Genomic DNA, 21,887 nt, shown 5'->3' with positions numbered 1-21,887 from the left:
AGGGTTCTGGGAAACTCACTCGACGCCCCCACCCTGATGGCGATAATAGCATTAGTAAGGCTATAGCCACAGGACCGTTATATGTGGCCGCTAGATGGTTCTTCTAACGTCATAAATAGTCTACCGTGTCTTTTCGCCTCCCCTAAGAGTGCTTTCATTATTGGAGTTGGCTAGCCAGAAGGCACTGAAATGTTTCACTGGTCTCCTATGGGAGGCATCAAAAAAAAATTTTTTTAAAGCTCCACTGCCATACTCTATATTTCTTTTTCTTTAACCTAATCACATGTGATGCATTCTTAGGAGCTGCGAGTATTCAGACAGACAAAACAAAACGTCGCTGCATCATTTTACAAATGGAAATCTCAGTCCTGCTTAATAGAAACTGTCTGTACAGCTTCATCCCTATTCCTGGACATTTTTGGATATGGCGTGTTTTGGAACTGGACTCCAGACCGTTAACGATTGTGAACTTCTAATTAAAGAGTTGATTGCTTTAGGAGACAACAGGCCAGCCAGGATTCATGCTCTCTGGAGAGAAAAAGAAAAACATCCACGAGTCCCAGTCACAGAGAGCCCTTCCTGGCTCGATCCCGGGCCTTCTGGTCACCCAGTCACTCGGGGTGTCTTCCCCTCGGTCTTCCCAAGACAACGGCTCCTCAGTCCGGTGGGAACTTGGCTGCTTCCAGCCACAACACCTTGTACTGCGCCATCTATCACTCATTGGAGGGGGATCTTCTCCGTTGCCCCTTTGCTTCAACGTTTCAGTACAGTGAGTCACAGCTAACGGGAGAGCTAGGTTCTAAAGACAGCACGAAAGGCAAAAAGCGTGTCCAAATGGCCCTCGGGGAGGCACCATGGTGGAGATCAACAGAACATCTCTCATAAGTTCAGCCCCGCCCAGGACGCTCCTGCATCGAGACAAAGGCCACGCTGTGGACCTGAGCCAGGGATGTAGGAACTAAGATGGATGGAGAGAGTAGCTGACTCTGAACTCCAGCTGGAACATACTTTCACTGAGTGGAACAGAGGACCACATGATCCATACCATCCGCTCATTCTCTCTGCTCTCCTCTCTCTCTCTCTCTCCCTCCATCTCTTCTTCTTCCCTGCCGTCCTCTCTCCCTCTTCCCCTTTCCCCAGAATGCCTGGCTCCTCCTCATTCCCCCTAATTCCTCTTCTTGTCAGCTGCTCCATGGCCCTGTAATGACCAGTTTATCTCTCTGAAGCACTGAGCAGGTGGTGCCACCATCACCCAGGTTCCTTACATGGCAGGGCAGACAGCACTACTGGTCCCAATTCTCCATCCCTTCTGTTCTCGTGCCCTTGGCTGTGTGCCTCTTCAGCTCCTCTCACTAAAGGGTCAGAGCGCACTTTCCTGTCCCGTGACTTCGGGTTTGGCCATGGACTCGTGGTGACCGTCAGGGTAAGGGTGAGGTAAGGATGAGCCCAGGTCTGAGCCCAGGTCTCCAGAGGTGTGGGATGTTTCTGCTGGCTCTCCAGCACCGTGGCCGTGTCAGGAGGAGAATAAGCCCAGGCCAGCCCACTGGGTCCAACAGGACAATGAAAGACACATGAAGCACAGCTGACCTGGGTCACCTGTGTCTGGCTGAGGCCAACCCACCGTCTGCTGAACCGCAGATGCATGAGCACGTCAGCCAAGATCCAGCTGAGTCCAGCCAACCCTCAGCTGACCTGCAGAACCTTGAGAATAAGTGATTGCTGTTTCAGACCACTGAGGTTTGAGGTAGTTTGTTATGCAGCATATGTTGTGGCTGTAGCTAGCGGATACATTATTGATGACTGGACCCACAGAGCAGAACTGGCTCGAACCAGCATGCTGAAGAGGCAGAGCTGTGGAAGTGGAGGCAGCTTTAGGCATAAGGCAACTTACCGATCACCAGCCTTGGGTTTTACATCTTAATATATGAAAAACACAATTCAATAGAGATAGATTTGATCACCCATTACTGGGCAGCAAGAACATCCAGACTTTCCTAACCTAAAATTTTACCTTGGAACAAGTGAGCCTTCCCCCACCACAGGAACGTCTCTATAATCCAAACTAAATGTCCAACATTCACAGTCTGCCCCAAAACAAAACAAACCCCCATGTTTTGTTTCCTGTTACTTTCCCCCTAAAACACTTTTTGGAAGACCTATTTAAAACTAAAAGTAATGACCTGATAATTTATGAAAGCTTCTTTAGATTTGGTTTCTTTAATAATCCCAGGAGGTCCTTCTTACGAATGTTAAAAATTTCCAAGACCCGCTTCATCAGGTTGAAGTAATTGTCTAAGTTTGGCAAAGCATGAGGTACTTTAATCTATCACTCTTGTCTTAAGTCGAAGAAATGCTAATTAATATTTAAGCGGTTCGGAGGAGTATTTGTGTGTGTGTGTGTGTGTGTGTGTGTATGTGTGTGTGTGTGTGTGTGTTGGGGGATTACATCACCTTTTGCCCAATAAATGCAAACAAAAGGAAAAGAACATCAGTATTTCTTTCCTTTGATGAATAATACATTTATCATCATAAGTGTCCTAGTATAGTCACTGGTTCATGAGGGGATATTTCATTCCACCCACACTTAACTCTCACAGATTCAAATAAAGGACGCAGGACGGCATTTCAGAGAACAACTATCAAAGCGGATGATGGTTTTTGAGAAATGGTCATAAATCACAGGGAAGGGCCTCTGGCCCCAAGGCTAAAACAATCTCTCAGAAGGAACCGTCTGGAAGGGAAACCATTCTCTGAAGTGTGGCTAAGGGATCCAGGGCCAGCGCCTTCATCCTCGGAGAAGTCTGAAATGCCGGGTTGGCGCAGGGGAAGTGGGAGGCTGTGTGCGGTTCACCTCTAGCCTGGGGGACTGGGGGACTGTGGGAGGAAACCCCGAAACAACAGAGCCTGGCTGCTCACTTGGACCGGACAACCTGGCCCCCTCCTGCCACAGAACCACTGATTGCTGTTACAGCAGACGCCACTGCCAAGTGTGGGGTGGGGGTGGGGCGGGGGAGGAAAAAGAACCTTTATATAATGATCGGTCCAATCAAACAGTTAAATATTGGCAACCTCATATGGTTCAATTTAATACGGCGAGTAAACATAAAACACTGCCCCCCACACACACATACAAACATAAGTGCCCACAGAAATGAGAAATATAGGCTAAATTGTGAGATATGTGGAATTGCAAACAAAAACCAAATTCCCCCTCACCCCCCACCCCCAAATAATAGCTGTTGTTAAAACTATTGTATAAGATACATTTTTTAAAACCACAAAATACCATTGCAACCCACCACCTCTATTTATCCTCTTTGATGGGGCGGGAATCTGCACATTGAGGCTTTGGGCCTGGAGTCAAGACAAAGGAACCTTCCAGAACAATGTTGCCAAAGGAGCACTGACTTACCTGGACAGCAACAATTGACCCTGAAGCTGCAGGTCAGCGGCACAGTCCTCGGAACGACAGTTCCTTTCAAAAACAGTCTGTGAGAGAGACAACAGGAGGGTTGGGACAGGAGTCAGTGGCAAATAAGTGAATAACAGCCCAATACGTTCTCCCCGACCAGCCGGAATTCTGCCGTTGAGCCCTTCAAGCCCTCGACGCCCCAGAAGCCAGCTCCCCGGCTCCTTCTCAGGCTCCAGGGAAACCCACAGCAGCGGAGGTCTTGCCTGCTGAGTGTATTCCTTCCTGGACTCCTTTTCGGTCTGTTCGAGGGCTTCTTTGAGTAGTTTTCTCAAGAAGGGTACATGATACAGTCCTTCCCATCTTTGAGAATCTCCCTACAGGCCCTCAGGTGTGAGTGGATAATAGTCAGTTGAGTCAAGAATCCTTACATGAATGTCTGGCCATTCCCCTCTGTTTACCATCTTGGGGAGGCAGCAAAGCTCTAGCTGAGACCAGCACTGGGGGGCAGACCCTGACTCTACAGGACCGCCAAGACTTAATCCACTCCATGCCACAACCCAACATGGACTCGACACCGTTTAGTGGAAGAAAGCAAGGCATTTAAGTCCTAGCGTTATCTGGCCACGTGACTTCGAGAGCTCCAAGGAGAGAGGTGAGGCGCTCTTTGCGGAGCGATCACACAGGTATGCAGAGGATAAAAATCAGCTCTGCGTCCTGGGCTGGGCCTCGCTCTCCCTCTCAGAATCTCTCTTCCCCTCCAACTGAGCCAACATCTGGAAGACACATGGAGGAAGGCCATTAAATTATCGTAAACAAAAGTATTCATCAGGAAAAGGAGAAGCAGCAAGGCTCACTCTCCCACAATGTTTCTCAGGCTCCCGCACAACCTTCCCAGGATTTTCCTTGCATTTTAATTTCAACCAAAGAATCGCATGGTTAAAACAAAAATAATGACACCCCTCCCCGCCCCGCAACCCCTCCCAATTGAGTCCTGCTCTCCAGGGTCAACCAGTATTACCCATGTCCACTTGGTGTTTCATTTGGTGATTATGTCCTTATCTCTAAAAAATTATTCGGGTACTACCACTTCTTGATTTATCGGATTTAGACATTATCGGAGAGAATTCCTGCCAGGATAGACAACAGGTTATCTCACTTACACAATGGACCCTCCCAGCCACCTTTCCTAATTTCAACAGGCAAATCATTACCCTTAGCGCCTCCACTGCAGTGATTCTCCACTATGACTGCAGCAGAATTACCTGCTCAGATTGCTGGGACACACCCACCAACATCTAATCCAATGGGTCTGGGGCGGAACCCGAGAAAGTTCATTTCTCAGAAGCTCCCAAGTGACCGCACTTGAAGCAGCACTGCTCTGCTGGTGACCTCTGCAATTTTAAGTAATAAACAACTACCTCTTGTTTCACCACGTTTTATACTATCTCTTGGCTCACCCATTCAGAACATTAAGAAATTGAGAGGACTTCTGCAGTTCTAATTTTACCTCTATACCAGTGGTCGGCAAACTCATCAGTCAACAGAGCCCAATATCAACAGGACAACGATGGAAATTTCTTTTGAGAGCCACATTTTTTAAACTTAAACTTCTTCTAATGCCACTTCTTCAAAATAGACTCGCCCAGGCCGTGGTATTTTGTGGAAGAGCCACACTCAAGGGGCCAAAGAGCCACATGTGGCTCGAGAGCCGCAGTTTGCCGACCACAGCTCTATACAGTCAAATTTAGTGACATTTGCATTCCATCCTATAACCATTGTCTTCTAATCCTTCTACTACATTTTCGGCTCTGCAACCATATTATTCATTTTCAAGAACCCTTTCCTTGTTCTCTGGTTCTTCCTTTTAAGAAAAGATAGAATTTCAACCATTTTATAATGGATAGACTATATTCTTAAATCTCTTTATGTGTATGACATAGCATTTAGGTTGGTTTTAAATTTTGTATAAACACTTCTATTCCCTAAATAGTTTATTTCCTTCTAATCAGTTATTTTGTAGGTTTATTTCTTTCATATAATATTCCCCCCACCCCCCCAATCTCAGGTTTCCTTGGTTGTTCATTCATATTTAAGAACAGGTAACAGGGATGATTGGAAACTCTGTGGGAGTGTTTGGGTGGACGGTGGGAGCGGAAGCTAGCTCATGCATTTGGAGAAATGCCAGAGTAAGGCTTATCCTCTGGAAAACCACACTATCTCACAAGCAGTTTATTCAGTTCTTTTATTTTTATTTTTTTAATTAAATCCTCACCCAAGGACATGCTTAGAGAGAGGAAGGGAGGAGAGAAAGGGAAGCGGGGGTCGGGGAGGGAAGGGGGGTAAGATTGATCAATTGCCTTCCGTACACTCCCTAACCGGGGAACAAACCCACAACCCAGGTATGTGCTCTGGCCCTGAGTGGGAATCAAACCGGCAACCTTTCAGTGCATGGAATGACGCTCAACCAACTGAGCCACTCCGGCTGGGCAGTTTATTCCGTTCTTGGGAGAAGAAAAGGCCTGGTTGCTGCTATTCTGCATGTAGGGCAAGGGGAGGGGTGGAGAGTCAACCCTTCCACATACCAACCTTCACTCAACAGCCCTTCCCTGTTCTCAGCCCCATCCACGCTCTGTGCCTGCTGGCCTGGCCATGGCCGCAGCCTCGCTGGGTGCATGGGTGGGTAGACCGGCACCCCGCCTGTCTGGTGTGGTGCAAGGTTCACCCACCGACACGCTCCCATCTTCTTTACTCACTAAAAAAATGACCGACTTTCTCACTGACTGATGCCCCTCCCTCCCGCAGTATTCCTTCACCTTCCTGTTCGGATTCACTCATTCACACTCATCCTGATGGGTCGCAGAAAGCACAGACATAAATACCTATGCCTGGTCGACCATCTTGCCCCAGAAGTGACTAAGAATACCATTTTCATACTGATCTGTCTCTGACCCCAGCTTTGATGAGGATGCCTGACTGCAGAGATGCCGGGAGAGGCTGTGAGATGCTCTTCACGGAAGAAGGCCTGCTCCGAGCCACGGAGGGATCTGGCGAATGAGAGCTGGGTTCCCTGGGAGAAGGGTCGCCCAGGGGAACAAGATGTTGGACAGAGTAGGCGGCACCTCACTGGGGTCGTTTCAGAGACGTAACAAGCACCCTGGACCCTCGGAATGATTCCCCTGAGTTTGGGCCACTCCTGTAACACAGGGCTATTAGGCCAGCGAGATTCCACGCCTCTCTGTGGTTCTGTTTACAACTCTAATATGCAAAGTGTGGGCCGCTGGCCGTGTGCTTTCCCACAAGCTCAGAGCAGTCAGAAGAACCGTGGAGGGTGGGCCGGCGGGTGGTTCCACAGCTTTGCCCCCACCCTGCGCAGGAGTCTGGTTTAGCCCCAAAGACAGTTTGGTCTGACGTTCCCCAGGCCCTGGGCTGGAGGCGATGTTGGTTGTTAAAGAAAGATTTAAAACTAGCTTGGCATCACCGAGTCCTTGTGTGTTTCTGGATCAGTACTCAGACCTGCACATCTCAGATGGCTCAGGGCAGGCAGGCCAGTGCTGCTGCGCGCCATGAGCTAGCTCACAGGCTCATCCGGCCTCCTGTGGCCTCGCATGGCCTGCACGCCACATCACTCCGAAGCTCCTCCACCCAACAGCACATCGTGGAATCTGATGAGCGTCACATGGGGCGGGTGGCCCACCTGCCCTTATGGGCTCTGGCTCTCAGAGACACCCGGGTTGGGCATTTTTAATGCAACCACCAATTCTAGAAAGGTGAGGTTCCCGCTTCTCCCCCCCCACTCACTCCCCCACCAGTAAAACACTAACTGAGCACCTACAAAGTGCCCATCTAAGCTCTGAAAACAGTCTAGTCAGGGGCCAAGGGGGTCAGCTCATGACCTCTAAGGGATCATAATTTCCTAATTGGCTGAGAAGAGCCTCAATGTGTTTCAACCACGTGGTTGTGAGAAGCAACACCCCAAATCATAAATTTCATCCTTTTGCAGATCAGGAAAGGGAGGCCCAGAGAAGGGGGTGTGCCTTGGCCTTGGTCAGGGCCGTGACCCCTCCCTGCCACATAGACCTGCCCCTGGGGGTCCCAGTTTGGGCTTTAAGGTTCTGACCTGGTTCTTCTGGGCGATCTTTTGTCCCTTCTTCCAGCGGAGCACGGGGGTCAGAGCCGGCAGTTCCCGCTCCTCCTCTCCGGTCACATGCTGCCCCAGGCTGTAGGCGGCTTCGAACACGATGGGGCTGATGACGTCCTGCACCCTCCGCTGCAACAGGAAACACACGCGCGCGTGAGCGGCTCGCCCAGCTGACATTGGCGGAGCGTGTCACGGGTTACAGAGGCCGTCCACGTGGCCTGCCCCTTGTGACCCTCGCCGCCGCCGCGGTGAGGAGGGATTTCACTGTCTTCGCATTTTTGATGAGGTCACTGCGGCCCAGAACAATTCAGGTCTTGTCCAGGGTCACTCTGCTAACGGGCGGAGGCTTCTCCGCTCTACCTCGCATGGCGCTCAGTCACCGTCCCTTTAGCAGAGGGAAGGCATTACCGTACTCATCTCCTGAGCATCCCTGAAGCGGGCGGGGTGAGCGGGGAGCATCTGCCCGCGCCCTGCAGCGCTCACCCCTCGCGCCCCTGCTGTCTCTGGCTGATCACAGCTCCTCTGAGTTGAGATAAGCATGGATTCTGCCCAGAGCTAGTCCTCGGTGGAGCTGGAAGAAAACCCTGACTTTGGGCCTTATGTTCTTTCCCTGGGAACCCCAGGACTTGAGGACCCGAGGGAACCCTAGGTTGATAGTCACGTAAGGAAAGCAGAGGAAGGGAAGGGAGGAAAGCAGACCGAGAGTGGACACCTGGGAGATGCCAAGCACGGTGCTGGGTGTTCCAGAGAGATGAGCGACACGCCCGAACCCTGTGAGCTAGGGCTCATCATCCTCCATGGTACAATACAAGGAAAATAAAGGCGCAAGGCTAAGTGCCCAGGGCCCAAGGCTAATAGGGGTTTTGAATCACATCTGTTCAACCCTCAAGTTCCTGGCCTTTCTGTACAAGGTGTCCCTGTCTCCCAGGGCCTGGGGGCCCCCAGGCTCCCAAGTTAGAGTCCGAGGAGGGGGAAAGGGTAGGGAGTCCTTTCTGGGCCAGGATGCTCTGTGGGAGGCAGGCGTCCGGGTGGAGCAGAGCAGGTCTGAGCAGTGGCACCAACTGAGTCCCTATTACTTGTCACTCACGGGAGAGACGGGGGGTGGGGAGTGGCCCACTCAGGGTGTGAGAGGAGCTGGGCGGGCAGATGGAGGCAGCCCCAGGACCAAAGACTTCCTATTGCTCTCTGTGCCACGGAGCAGATCAGGGCTGTGTTTCAACAGGACAGAAAGCTCTCAAGTTTCCAGGAGGCGCACAGTGAGGCGTTTGCTCCCACCTCTCCCCAACACCCAGCGCCCCTCTCCCAGGTAGACGAGCCTGCCAGGTTTGGGGTACTCGTCTGGTCTGAGCAAATATGGACAGTTGGTAGCTCAGCACACACTGTACTTTGCTCTCTTAGCTGAGCACGAATCCCGGAGGTGGTTCCGTGTCAGCACCTAGAGCTGCGCCAGGCCCTGCTCAGCGGCGCTCAGCACATCACTGTGGACATCCTTACCCTCCAACATCTGGGCTCAGCTGCTTCAACAAGCCGATGGGTGGCAGCCCTCTCGCAATCACCCCCCTGGATGGGACCTCTGGCCCTCAGTGCCCAGGAGGGAGGTAAATAAAGGGTCTGTGATCAACTAAGTTGGGGGGATCACCAGCTTAACTGAAGTTAAAGAGGATTTTTATGTTTTATTGGTTCTTTCTTTCTGTTTTGATTTTTATTGATTTCAGAGAGGAAGGGAGAGGGAGAGAGGGATAGAAACATCGATGATGAGAGAGAATCATTGATCGGCTGCCTCTCTCGCACCTCACACTGGGAATCGAGCCTGCAACCTGGGCGTGTGCCCTGACCGGGAATCCAATTGTGACCTCCTGGTTCACAGTTTGACGCTCAACCAGAGCCACGCTGGCAGGGCTGTTCTTTCTGTTTTTACTGCAATTGCCTCTGAGAAAGAGTAGGGTGGCCCCAAGTCTATGGGTGTTGGACTTCCCCAGAGTTCCTTGGGGTGCGGGTGCTGAGTAGAGCACACTGGGAGGCACAGGAGGGCAGAGTAGAGCCTCGGGCAGCAGCTCAGGAGATGGGTCAGAGCCGGGGTGGTGGGAGGGGAGACAGAGACAGTTACACCTGTGGCTGCTGAGCTGGGGGGCGTGGGGGACAGGGCAAAGGGGCCCGGATGACTCCGGGGTGACCATCAGATGATGTATATTTGTGTTCAGAAAAGCAATTATTCAGCAAAATAAAATACAGGACCTCTCCGGGAGAGTGTGTGTGTGGGGGGGGGGGCCTTTGGATAAACTGTTTCCAGAAGATTCTCCTGAACTTCAGATGTTAGGAACTGATCTTTGCTCCCATGTCCTCTCGGGAGCCACACACACACTTGGGGTCCAGATCCCCTCTGGCTGCTGGCTGCGCTCAGCAGAAGGTACAGACGGTCACCGTGTGGAGAATAACAGAATAACGAGGAAGTGCAACCTTCGTGTCTTTACAACTACATGTTTTCGTGTTTCTTTAAGGTGGACTATTGTATGGGTTTGCATATAAATCCTTCGTGTTAAAATAAGTCCGTTGTGATGTTGCTATTCTCGGGGGAGAGGATGAATTGGGGGGTGGGAGACAGAGGTAACTTAACATTTCCCGGCTTCCGAATATATTCCAGAGCCTGGGCCAGGGCCCCTTCCTCCTTAGTCCGCACAACCCTGGGCTGGGCGATGTCTGCTCCCATTTTACAGATGATGAAACAGAGGCTCAGGGGCTTCACCCTGAAGCTAGTGAGTGGGGGAACCGGACTGATTCTTAAAACCTGAAGCTAAACAACTTGCCCTAGCGGGTGTGGCTCAGTGGTTAGAGTGCCGCCCGCCCACCCACCAGAGGGTTGCAGGTTTGATTCCCGGGCAAGGGTATGTACCTGGGTTGCAGGTTTGACCCCCACCTTGGTCGGGGTGCGTGCGGGAGGCAAGCAATCCATGTGTGTCTCTCACATCCATGTTTCTCTCTATGCTCCTCCCTCCCTTCCATTCTCAAAAACAAAATCAATGGAAAAAATATCCTCGGGTGAGGATTAGCAACAAAAACAAAACGAACGCCACTTTCCTTGAAGTACATAGAACAATATTTTTAAATGGCCCAACCACTCTAGTGTCCAACATCGCCCTTACAAACTACCTGTTTCCTTAAGGGCCTGCAGAAGGGGGTTTGTTCGGGGAAGGTTGCGCACACAAGCATGGATGTATACAAATGACAACTCAGAAATGGCTTGAAGCGAGGGCTCTTTCTAAACGTGCCGCCACGCCAGCCACGCCAGCCGCGGAGGGAGACCCCAGGCGGGGCCTGGCTCATCCGGAATGAGCTCTGACATCCGGGGCTGGGGAGGCCGTGCTCTGGCTCTGATCTCATGAACCTGTTTTAACTAAGAGTCTCAAAAACAGCTTCTTATTACACGTCCCAGTAGCTCTGGGCAGGAGGGATCCAAACCGCACGCGGCCCTGGGCGGAGGCGAAGTGGGGGCAGCAATTAGGAACCAGCCCACGCCCCAGAGGACAGCCCGCCGCCCAGCTCCCAGGGAAAAGCCGCGGCCACAGCTCGTGGTTTCCTCTCCGTTTGGGGAAGGGCAGCTTCCCCGGGCCCGGCACTGCAATTAAGCGGGGGAACTCCTGAGGGGAGAGAAGGAGCTTGGGGTTCTGGCACAGACCGTAACTGCTGAAATTTTACTGCTAGGGGGAAAAAAAAAAATCACCACTACAAACTGACGCTTCTAAGGGCGAATACACACTTCCCTGCAGACTGAGAGGCCACGGGATCTCCTGGTTTGCAAACTGCAGGGCCCGTCCAGAGAACACGCAGCTGGGGCGGGGTCTGCGGCGGCTGAGGCTGTACAGGGAACCTCACATCTGCTCCACGGGAAGTTCATGGGGTGCTCACTTGATGCCAGGCAGCGGGCGGGGCCCGAGGGCTTTCAGGAGAAACAGGCGAGCGGTGACAATCCAGCGCCACATGCACAAGGGCAGGGGCGGGCGGCTTCGGGGACACAAATGAGGGACCCCTGGATGGAGGGTTGGCAGGCTTCCTTGGGGAGGTGTCCCGGGCGTGGTTATATGACAGGAGGCTATTAGAGAGCAGACGGGAGGGCGTAGGAGGGCCTCGCAGGGTAGAAGTGGCCTGGGGTGTCCAGGGGCTCGCATGTGGTCCCCAAAGCGGGGAAAGTGGGGCTTGTGGGCAGGAGTGAGGGGAGAGGAGGCTGAAGCGGAGACCAATCTCGGGGGACACAGAGGCTGGAGTCACCTGTTGGGGTGACTTCACCCTAAAATGGAGAGAGAGCCTGGAGGGGGCCCAGGTGATGTTGGAGGCTGTGCTACAGAGAAATCTCTCTGGTGTCCTGGAGTGAGAGGGCTGGGACTGGAGGCAGGGAGGCCAGGAAGGAAACTGGAGGAGGCTGCGTTCTAGAAAGATCCCTCTGGCTATAGCATGGAAATAGGGAGATGGGGCAGGCCTGGGGACACACAGGCTAGGGAGGAGGCTGCCACTGGGGTTCAGGGGACAGATCACGAGGGCCTGAGCCAGGACACAGCAGTGGGGGTGGAGAAAACAGGAGGGCGGAGAGGAGTTTTGGGAGGAGGAGATGGTAGAAGTTGGTACCTGAATGTGGGGGATGCGAGAGAGTTATGAAGGCGAGACCCCGGTTCCGCGTGGGTGAACTGACACACTGGTGTCACTCAGCACCATGGGGCGCCTGGAGAAGGAACGGGTGAGTTTAGATGTGGGCAGGCTGAGCTCTGTTACCACGCAGAGATCCCCTTCCTGTCTCCAAACTCTAAGGCCACGAGCAATGTCCGCGAACACACAGATTTGGACCTGAAATCCCTGCGCCCTTCTCTCTCCCGCAGAAGCACTCCCCCGCCCCACGTGCAGGGGCACCCTTCCCCGGCCTGGCTCTGGGAATCTTCTGCCTGTCCCTCGAGCTGGTCCACCCATCGTTCCAGGGACAGGCTGTGCCCCCCTTTGGACCACGCCCTCCCCCTTCCTCAGCTCAGGGAGAGGCCTGGGCGCTGTCCTGGGAACCCCATTCCTTCACGGAGAGCCCTTCCGGCTTTTCCTTCTCCTGAATGACCGTGCTCTGAAGAGGAAGCAGAAGTAACGCAGACAGGAAGTCCAGCAGGCGAGGCCCGTGACAGGTGGGTGCCCCCCATCTGGAGGAAGGGACACTCTGCCCCGTGACCCTGGGGCAGCTGGGCAGTCGTCAGAATCAGGACAAGCCTTTTGTCTCCGGTACCTTGTGGGACCAGGGAACCTTCCCGGGCGGGTAGGAGCAGCATCAAATCACCAGGCCCCTCCGCCTGGCCCCAGGGAGCGCTGCACGGCTTTGAGGGAAACGCCCAGGAAGACTAGATGCCAACCCTCACTAGGCAGCCACCGAGGGCCGTGGGCCCCGACCGCCACGTGAACGAGAACCTGCCTCCCCGCCGCTCTCCGAGAAACGAAGGGTTTTCATCTTCCTGAGCTAGCTAAGCGGCTGCAGTGGGAACGAAATGCAAACAGGAAGGGCTGGCCTCACTTTAAATTGGCAAATAACACAGAAGGTCAGCAAATAAGCCACTAGCATTAAGCCAGATGGTTGGTTTGGAGACACACACACACACACAAACCCACCTCTAAGTGTTATTTTTTTTAAAAAGAGGCCTCAGTATTTTTTCTTTTTCCAAACGTGATGTTTTTTGTGTGTGTATGTCCCTTCCATCCTGTATCATTGCTCACTATTTCTCTGCTCTCCACACCCAACTCTATTTCTGCCCACGACCACCTTGCGGGAACGCCTAAAAACGAGAAATCTTCAGAAGTGACATGGCTTTTCCTTTCTCTCTCTGACCAGAGTGATTAGAATGGCGGTTAAGATGTTACAGACACATTTAAAAATAAGTTTGAAGATTTGCTAAGAGCAAACTGAGGAGTCTGCATTTCAAGTACAGAAAGAACAACACTGAAGATCTACGCTCGCAGAACGACCAGGAAAGCCGGCGTGTACCCAACGTTAACATTCAGATGATATGTCATGGAACTGTACCCTTGAAACCTATGTAATTGTATTAACCAATGTCACCCCAATAAACTTAACTAAAAAAATAAAAAAGTCTCTGAAGCTGGGCTACATCTTAGCATTGGAGAATACCTTTACTGTGAGAATGTTTCCCACCCTGAACCCCTCCCCGAAACCCCGCCATTCCATTGTGAGCAACGTGGGAAGTGAGGAAATGAGGGCCTCGCGTGGGTGAGCTAGTGGTAACTGGCTGCGGGGCCGGATCTCAGCCTGGCCTCGCGCTCCCCGTGTCTGTGGACAATTCTGAGCACCCTCTTGTCTGCAAGAGGGGCATGTGGCAGCAGCGGCCAGGACACAGCACACAGCACTCAGGTGAGGGCCCAGCATCCTGATGTGTGTATGGGGGGGTGAGAGGTGATGGACCCTCCAGAAGAACTTCACCTGGGTTGCCTTCAGCCAACACTTGATTGTTGCGAGCCTGTGCCAGGCATCATGTTAGGCAGAGGGAAGCAAAGAGAAGGGAGAGGTGCAGGCAGGAGGGTGTGCGCAAGAAGATGCAGAGGTGCCCATTCAAGAACTGAGGGACCTTGATGAGGGGATTGCTCCTGACCCAGACGGGGCTAGGAGTGGAGTGTCAAGTCCCCGGACAGCAGGCGGCCCTGGGAGAAGAACTAGAAGTTCAGCCGGCTGGTGTGGGGGTGGAATGAGGGCTGAGGTGAACAGAGAACTGTTTGTCTGAGGAATGGGGGCAACAGACAAGGTGGGGATCAAGAACTTTGACATGAGACAGTCCTAGGTCTGACGGCATCCCAGATGCGTCTCTTAGAAACCATGTGACATTGGTCACTTAGTCTCTTGGAACCTGCTTTCTCAGATTGAAGACGGGCGGACAGAATCAATCTAGTGTGACTGTTGTGAAGATGAGAGAGGACAGATGTCAAGCACCTTGGAGAGCTCCTGGCACACAGGAAAGTTAACTGCATCATCCTTATCATCATCATCATCATCATCATCATCATCATCACCCCACCCCCACCTGACAAGGGTCTGTGGGGCAAGATCACAGGGTGAGGGGCAGGGCAGGAAGGCAGGCTGGCACCAGGGCACAGGACCTCAGAAACCAGGTGAAGGCCCTGACTCACTCAGTGGGCAATCGGGGCTGTCATGAACTTCTCAAGTCAGCTTTGGGCTAAGAACCCCAGAGGTGATCTGAAGGACTCCTGGGGATGGGAAGGGAGGAGGACAGGACCTTGATGCAGCTGGTACGCCCATCCCCCAGCTGCGTGTCAGCTGTCATCAGCTCCCCACTGCCTCTTCTACAGAAAACTGTCCTTGGTTAAATGGGAGCCACGTCACCCAGGAGGCTTTATGCCCCTCCCCCCCTCCCCAGGGGCTATGACTGACTGGTGTGGGGTACAAATGGGTGCCCCTTGCCTCAAGGTGGGACAACCCTGTCGTGCACTTCCTGCCCCAGAGCTCCCTGTGGAGCCCTGGCTAAGACACCACCCTTGCTCAGCTCCTCCCTGCTTCTTGCTCCCCTCATTCTCGTCTCCTGAGAGCACCCCTCAATTAATCCTGCGCAAGCGATTCCCTGTCTCAAGTTCCGCATCCGGGGAACCTGAGCTCACACAGTAACTAAGCGATACCAAACATCGTCGTAGCGGAAATCCACCCTTACATATACATACACCATATAAACAAAACATGCCCTTGGAGGTGGGAGAGAGAGTCCCCACTTGCTCAACATCTAACCCAAACCCTCTGGCAGGCCCCAGGGCCTCCCCTGTGGCCATCTGGAAAGCTTTCACCATAGAGGTGAAAACACTGAGAGCCAAAGAGGTGAAGACACTCCCCAAGGTCACAGAGCTGGCATCCCTCTCCCCTCCGCACCCCTGGACTCCAGGAAGGAGTGAGCATGCAGCAGGGATCAGCGAGGGAAGCTGTAGCCAGGGAAGTCTTTGAAGCAGGTGAGGAGGGATGCCTCCCACAGCCCTGTGGATCCTGGGAATCCCGCCCTCCCGCTGGGAAGGGAATGTGGCGGAGAAGGCAGCACGGGGAGAGATGCAAATGGCCTCAGAAGTGACCCTCTCAGGCCCCCAGAGCTCCCAGGGGACGCTGGTCTGTAGGCAACAATCCCTCCTGCTCAGACTGATCTGCGTGACCAGCACGGAGTGCGTGGAGTACTGGGTAATGAGCTGCCCTTGGGCCCATCTCTACCACCCAACTGTAAGATCACAGTGACACGAGGGGCATAAATCTGACTCTCAGGGCAGCTTATTCCACATCTGCTTTGACCTCTATTTTTAAAGCTATTGCTATCAGGAGGTGCCCATCTGTAGCAGTCTCAGTGCCCTGCCCAGATGCCCTTTACCCACTGGGGCATCCCTCCCCTAGCTGCTCCAGGCTTTGGTTACTAACAGCCCCCAACTACAACCTTCTCGGGAGGGCTGCCCTTGGCCAATGGCAGCCATTTCCTCCAGAGAGGCCTGCCAGGTGATGCCCTGTGATGGGCAGAAATCGAAGATGAGCCCCCATGGCCCATGCCCTTGTATAATCCATCCCCTACCCTTGCATGTGGGAAGGACTGTGCATATGACGGATGTCACTCCTGTGATTATGTTACATCAGATGGCGATACTGAAGGGATTTTGCAGCTGTAAATTAGGTCCCCCAATCAGCTGAATTTGAGTTCGTCCAAAGAGGTGTTATCTGGGTGGGCTTACTCAGGAAGAGGGGGCTTAGTCTTCTCTAAGCTAAGGGATCTGACGCATGAGAGACACGCTCCTGTTGACCTTGAAGCAGCAAGCCACCATGGGCCCTAGAGCTGCAAAGACACGAATTCCACACCAACCGCCGGAGCCTAGAAGAAGACCCTAGGCCTCAGGTGAGACCCGGCTGACACCTGGATCGTAGCTTCCAGGCTCTGAGCAGGGGACCTCGTTGGGCTGTGTCCAGACTCCCGGCCCACAGACACTGTGCGGTAATAAGTGTGTGTTGCTTTAAGCTGCCAAATCTGCAATATTTCATGCAGTAGTAGAGAAAACGAATACATGCCCCGCTCCCCAGCTGGCCGATGCAGGGGTCCGACAGCCCAGCCCCGGGCCTCTGCGTGGCTAAGTTCTGCGGTGCGTCAGCCCAGAGCTCCCTCCTGGGACCAGGCTGAGGCTGGAGGGTTCCTGAGACCACTTCCTGACTCAGCATTTTCCCCGCCCCACTCCGCCCCCCTCCCTCCTGCCACCGCTCCCCCAGGAAATCCCTGGCAGAAATCCCCACCTCCGGATTCTGCTTGTGGGGGAGCGGATGCAGGATACCGCGTAATAAATTCCACGCTGACCCTGCTGGTTGCAGTACCCTTAAAGGAGCGAGGAAAGCCAGGTAAAGTGCCAGGGACCACCCACAGCTCGTGTGTGACCACCATACAAGCAGGTCCACGTAGTACGGGGGACGTGTTGAGGATGACACGCAGACGAGCATGTTGGCCATTACTCTCCATTACTTCCAACTCCTGGTTTTACTCTGTCCTTCCTTCATTTATTTCCAGAAAGAACAGAGCTAGCACCCCAGGAACAAGTCTTCGGGCTCAGGGGCGGGTTACAGACACATCAGCCCCGGCCTCCTCAAGCAAAACCTTTTCCTTCTTGCTTTTTCAGAGCCGCTCTCGAAACACCTCTGCGTCTAGCACACGAGGCCCCGAGTCTGACACAGGACGGGGCGCCGAGAGGATGGGCTGGCCTTGGGCTACCACAAACCCGATAATGAGCTACTCCACCCCAAAGGGTCGATGATCCGTCGCATCAATGATAGACTCTCCCGTGTTTTGTTTTGTTTTTCCTACTTTCAATCAAAATTGTATCTTAAACCAGAGGTCATGAACCCGGAATTCAGGGGGTCTGAGGATTTGGATGGAGAGAGAGAAAAAAAAGTACCTCTTTACTTTCATCAATCTCTAGCTGAAAGTTAGTATTTCCGTTCATTATAAATGTAGGCAGCAAGCACAGAACTATTAGAAATACCTGCGACGCCATCATGAGCAGAAATCTGTGAGATTTTCACATCGTACTTCAGGGGTAGAGTCCTTGAAATCTGGTGTATGTTCCTCAGTATTTCAAAATTCTAGATCTTGTTACTCAATGCATTAGTAAAAAGCAGGTATGTTCCGCTATCACAAATGTGGGTTTTGTTTTGAACGTTTTGGGAGCCAAATTTCAAGATGCCTGGTTTCTGTGTAATTTTGTGTATTTTACCGTGATGCGCTCAGAAACATTCTGAGAAGGGGCCCGGAGGTTTCTCTCAACTGCCAAGGAAGCCCATGTGCAAAAGCGGTCAAGAACGCGTCTTAATGGTAAATGATACGATGAGACGGGCCAGCCTGCGGTTTTTGAAATGCTTCGAGAGACGCTTCAAAAACTTCAAAAAGGATCATTATGTTGTTTCAGTCTTCATCGGTTGTATGAACTCACTGGTCTCAGCAGTTAAAAATATACCATCCATTACATTTTTCGACAGGTTCAAGGCCTGGGCTCAAAATCACCCCAGGGCCCCTGGGGTTTTAAGAATTTGGGCCTGGATAGATACTTCGGGCCGGGGTCGAGCTACGCTGCTTCGGTGCCGACAGCTATATGAAAGCATCTGTTTCCCTGTGTGAGGCCTTAGGAGGGCGAGGGTAGAGAGACTGGGCTCATGTAGAGTTCACTCCTTTTACAGAGAGAACCCTGACCTTCCTGGGGCAGGCCTGCGGCTTCACGAGCCCTGAGCGGCTATCTAGAAAGCTGAGACGCTTGCCCTAGACCTTGGTGGTGTGTGAAAATCCTGAACCGTGACTGAAATAAAGAAGGGAGTCCACATACCGACCCCACAAGATTTGCAAGTTACTCAATCCACAGTGGGCCTAGAGGCTCAGCTTGGGGACGAAATGAACCAGTGCAATTGCCGTGAATGGTTTGCTGCTCAGCAAGTGAAGAACGGAGCTCACCTCAAAGCGGTAATAACACAAGGTCATTAAAATTCCAGTGACTTGCGTCAAAACTTGTTCACTCTTTGGTCTCTTCCATTCTCCTGCCTGCCACTCGGTTCCCATTGGTTTAGACAAGGTCACCAACAGCTGCTGTGTTATTAGATCCAATGGATACCCTCTCTCCGTCCTCATCTTACTTGACACCCTCCCCCCCGTCTCCCCACACGCAGGCATTCTTTATAGTTGAATCTCTTTTCTTTCAGCTCATCCTTCCTTGATTCCCCCAGTTATAGCTTACTCCTCCTGTCCCCACTGTTCCTTGTCCTTCTGAGATGATATCTAAAGCAACACATGGCATTTACTGGTTGACATATCACCACCACGACCACCACTAAACTTGACTGAACTCTTTGGGGGCAGAAGCCAGCCATTAGCACAGTTCATGGGACAGAGCAGACAGACACTCATTTACTGAGATGTACATGCACTGAAATGGACAGTCATCCAAAAAGGAAGACTTTGGTGAACTTGAAAAAAGAACGGGCGACTTTATTGGACACACCAATCCTACCCCCCACAGTCAGAGCACAACACACATATAAGCATATTACTGAACATTTACCTAAAGCATTATTTCTTAGCTCTACCATTACTTCCTCTCAGTGTGTATGTGTGTATATATATATATATATATATATATATATATATATATATATATATATATCTCACACCTAGTTACTGGGTTTCCTTCCAAATCTTCCCTCCTTCTTGCCGCTGGCTATTTTAAACACCTCTAAGCTCAAAAGAAACAATGTCATACCGATCCACAAAAACCTTATTAGACCACATAATAAACTGCATTTATTATACCTCATAGCTGGAGCTTTGGGGTTTACTGGGAACTGTGGGATCCTAACCCAATAAAAGGAGACAGACACCGGGTTCTTAGTGGTGGGAAACGGTTGGAATATTGGCTCTACTTTCATTTTGGGCTCTTCAGCATTGCTACCCATCGCATCTGAATTCAACTAACATTGATCCGTCATCAATTCTCAGGACCGGGCCACATGATTTTTTTTATAGATGATCTGGTGTAATCTCACCATAGGTATTATTTTCCCCCAAGTGGTGAAACTCAGGTTTTGACAGATTAATTCTGTATATGTATCATGTCAGAGTTGACTAATATGATCCCAAGAGACTGTTAAACTTGTCAGGAGTCACAGCAGAATGCTCTGAACTATCATTACATTTCTGGAACCTTTGCAAGGAGATAATAAAAAGAACGTGCATCGTATCTCCTTCTCATTTCTCCCTCTTCTATTTTGGGTCAGCCTTATTTCCTTTCCCACCTGGCCATTAAATGGAAACGAAGTATGAATTTAAGATGACTATGAGTTTTAATGGAACAATTTAGAGAAAGATAAAAATCATCTTCCTTTGTGTAAACATAAGATTAACTAGCCCTGCCCTAAAGAATTTGAAAGCTATCTGAAAAAGAAATAAAGAAAATACCATTTAAAACAGCATAAAAAACCCAATAAAATATTTAGTAGAAATAAATTTAACCTAGGAGGTGAAAGATCTATAAGATATTGATGAAAAAATGGAAGAAGACATAAAAGGAAATATCCTGTATTCATGGGTTGGAAGAATGAATATTGTTAAAATGTCCATACTACCCAAGTCCATCTATAGCTTCAATGCAATCTCTATCAAAATTCCAACAGCGTTTTCTAAAACATGGAAAAAACAATCTTGAAATTTCTATGGAGTCACAAAAGACCCTGAATAGCCAAAGCAATCTTGAGAAAGAACAAAGCTAGAGATATCACACTTGCCAATTTCAAACTGTACTACAAAGCTATAGTAATCAGTGGCTGAGCATCGACCTATGAACCAGGAGGTCATGGTCTGATTCCCGGTCAGGGCACATGCCTGTGTTGCGGGCTCAATCCCCAGTTTGGGGTGTACAGGAGGCAGCCAATCAATGAGTCTCTCTCATCATTGATGTTCCTATCTCTCTCTCCCTCTCCCTTCCTCTCTGAAATCAATAAAATTTTTAAAAAATAAAATAAGAGGATTTGTAAGTACCGATGGATTATCTGGGGCTCCGAAGACAAACGCGTCTACATGATTCGCATAGCTCTGTGAATTCTCTGGCGTCCATGTGCCACATTTGTGACATAGGAGAGCCAAACGTGATGAAAAGGCTTTGCTTGTTTGTTCTGTAAGTCTTAGTTGGTTGATCCATTTTCCACTAAATCTCAGCCTATTTGCATTACACGTATTCCATATAATCAGTTAAAAAACACACACACACACACACACACACACACACAAGAAAAAGGAAATATAGTTAACACTTTTTGGTGTTTTCTTTCAAAGACATTGTCCCAAACCCTTTCTGTTAATAGAAAGAGCTGCCTTGTATGTTCTTGAAACAGCGTGCGTGCTGCATTTATGATCTCTTTGATCTGAACGTTTTCAGTGGGGAAGTTAATAACACTTCTTAGACTGCAAAGGGAAACATAAATGACCGAGGCTCCCCAATCAAGGGAAATGTGGCCACAATCTTTAAAAGCAGATTCTGGAAATACAGCCATAAAGAGCCCGACGACATCCCCCCACGCACCCAAACCACCTGTTTATAAGCAGATCAGCTCAAACACCGGGTGTGAACAAAGACGTGACAAGTAGAAAAAGCCACGGCTGCAACCCGGATAATTACCTGCAACTGGAGAGCCCTGCTCGGCGTCCTCATGCCGGGCCACCCCAGCAGGAAGGAAAACAGCTCTTGGGAGTGACCACCAATGGCGAAAACAGGCCGAGCCCCAAATTAAAACCGGGCCCGGGGAAACCTGCATGTGGACAAAAGCAGCAGCAGCCCTTTCGCAGGACCACGCCTGCCGGGGCCCCAGCCTCCCTGACATCACTCCCAGGACCGGGCTGTTCTTGGGCCATGATGCTGTTTCTATGGGATTCCACGGGCTCTGCAGACCTCATTACTATGATGGATGGCACCAGGCCTTTGGAAGCCCTTTCTTTCCTGAAAAAAATTATATTCTAAATCTAAAACATGAAAAAAAACAAAAACAAAACCCACCACCAAAAAAATAAAAAATAAAAAACAGAGCTGCTCTCCATAGAACATCCATCCATCTGTTATCTTTCACATGCCTGTTGCTATGTAGAATATAAATCAATCACCCTTAGGCTGAATGCTGATGTCTTAATTTGCCCAGACATCGAATTCCAGAATTGGCGAGAATCGATGCCATTCACAATGAACACCCCGCCTACCATCAAGCTTGGGGGTCTTCCCCCACCAGTCTTCCCTTCCTCACCTGCAGATTGAAGAGAACAATGT

The 21,887-nt window shown here is 51.0% G+C and overlaps 1 protein-coding gene across 1 annotated transcript in view; it reads right to left on the bottom strand.

The window, feature by feature from the left end:
- Positions 1-21,887, bottom strand: part of ITGA9 (integrin subunit alpha 9) — a 266,088-nt gene that overhangs the window by 117,930 nt on the left and 126,271 nt on the right. Inside the window, exons 16-17 of the mRNA XM_008154962.3 lie at positions 7,530-7,679; positions 3,413-3,489 (exon numbers count right to left, since the gene is read on the bottom strand). Coding sequence (XP_008153184.3) covers positions 3,413-3,489; positions 7,530-7,679 — 227 coding nt within the window. The remainder of the gene's footprint in view (positions 1-3,412; positions 3,490-7,529; positions 7,680-21,887) is intronic.

This window comes from Eptesicus fuscus, chromosome 18 (genome assembly GCF_027574615.1).
Source record: "Eptesicus fuscus isolate TK198812 chromosome 18, DD_ASM_mEF_20220401, whole genome shotgun sequence".
Taxonomy (NCBI): domain Eukaryota; kingdom Metazoa; phylum Chordata; class Mammalia; order Chiroptera; family Vespertilionidae; genus Eptesicus; species Eptesicus fuscus.
This window is presented reverse-complemented; position numbering and strand designations above follow the sequence as displayed.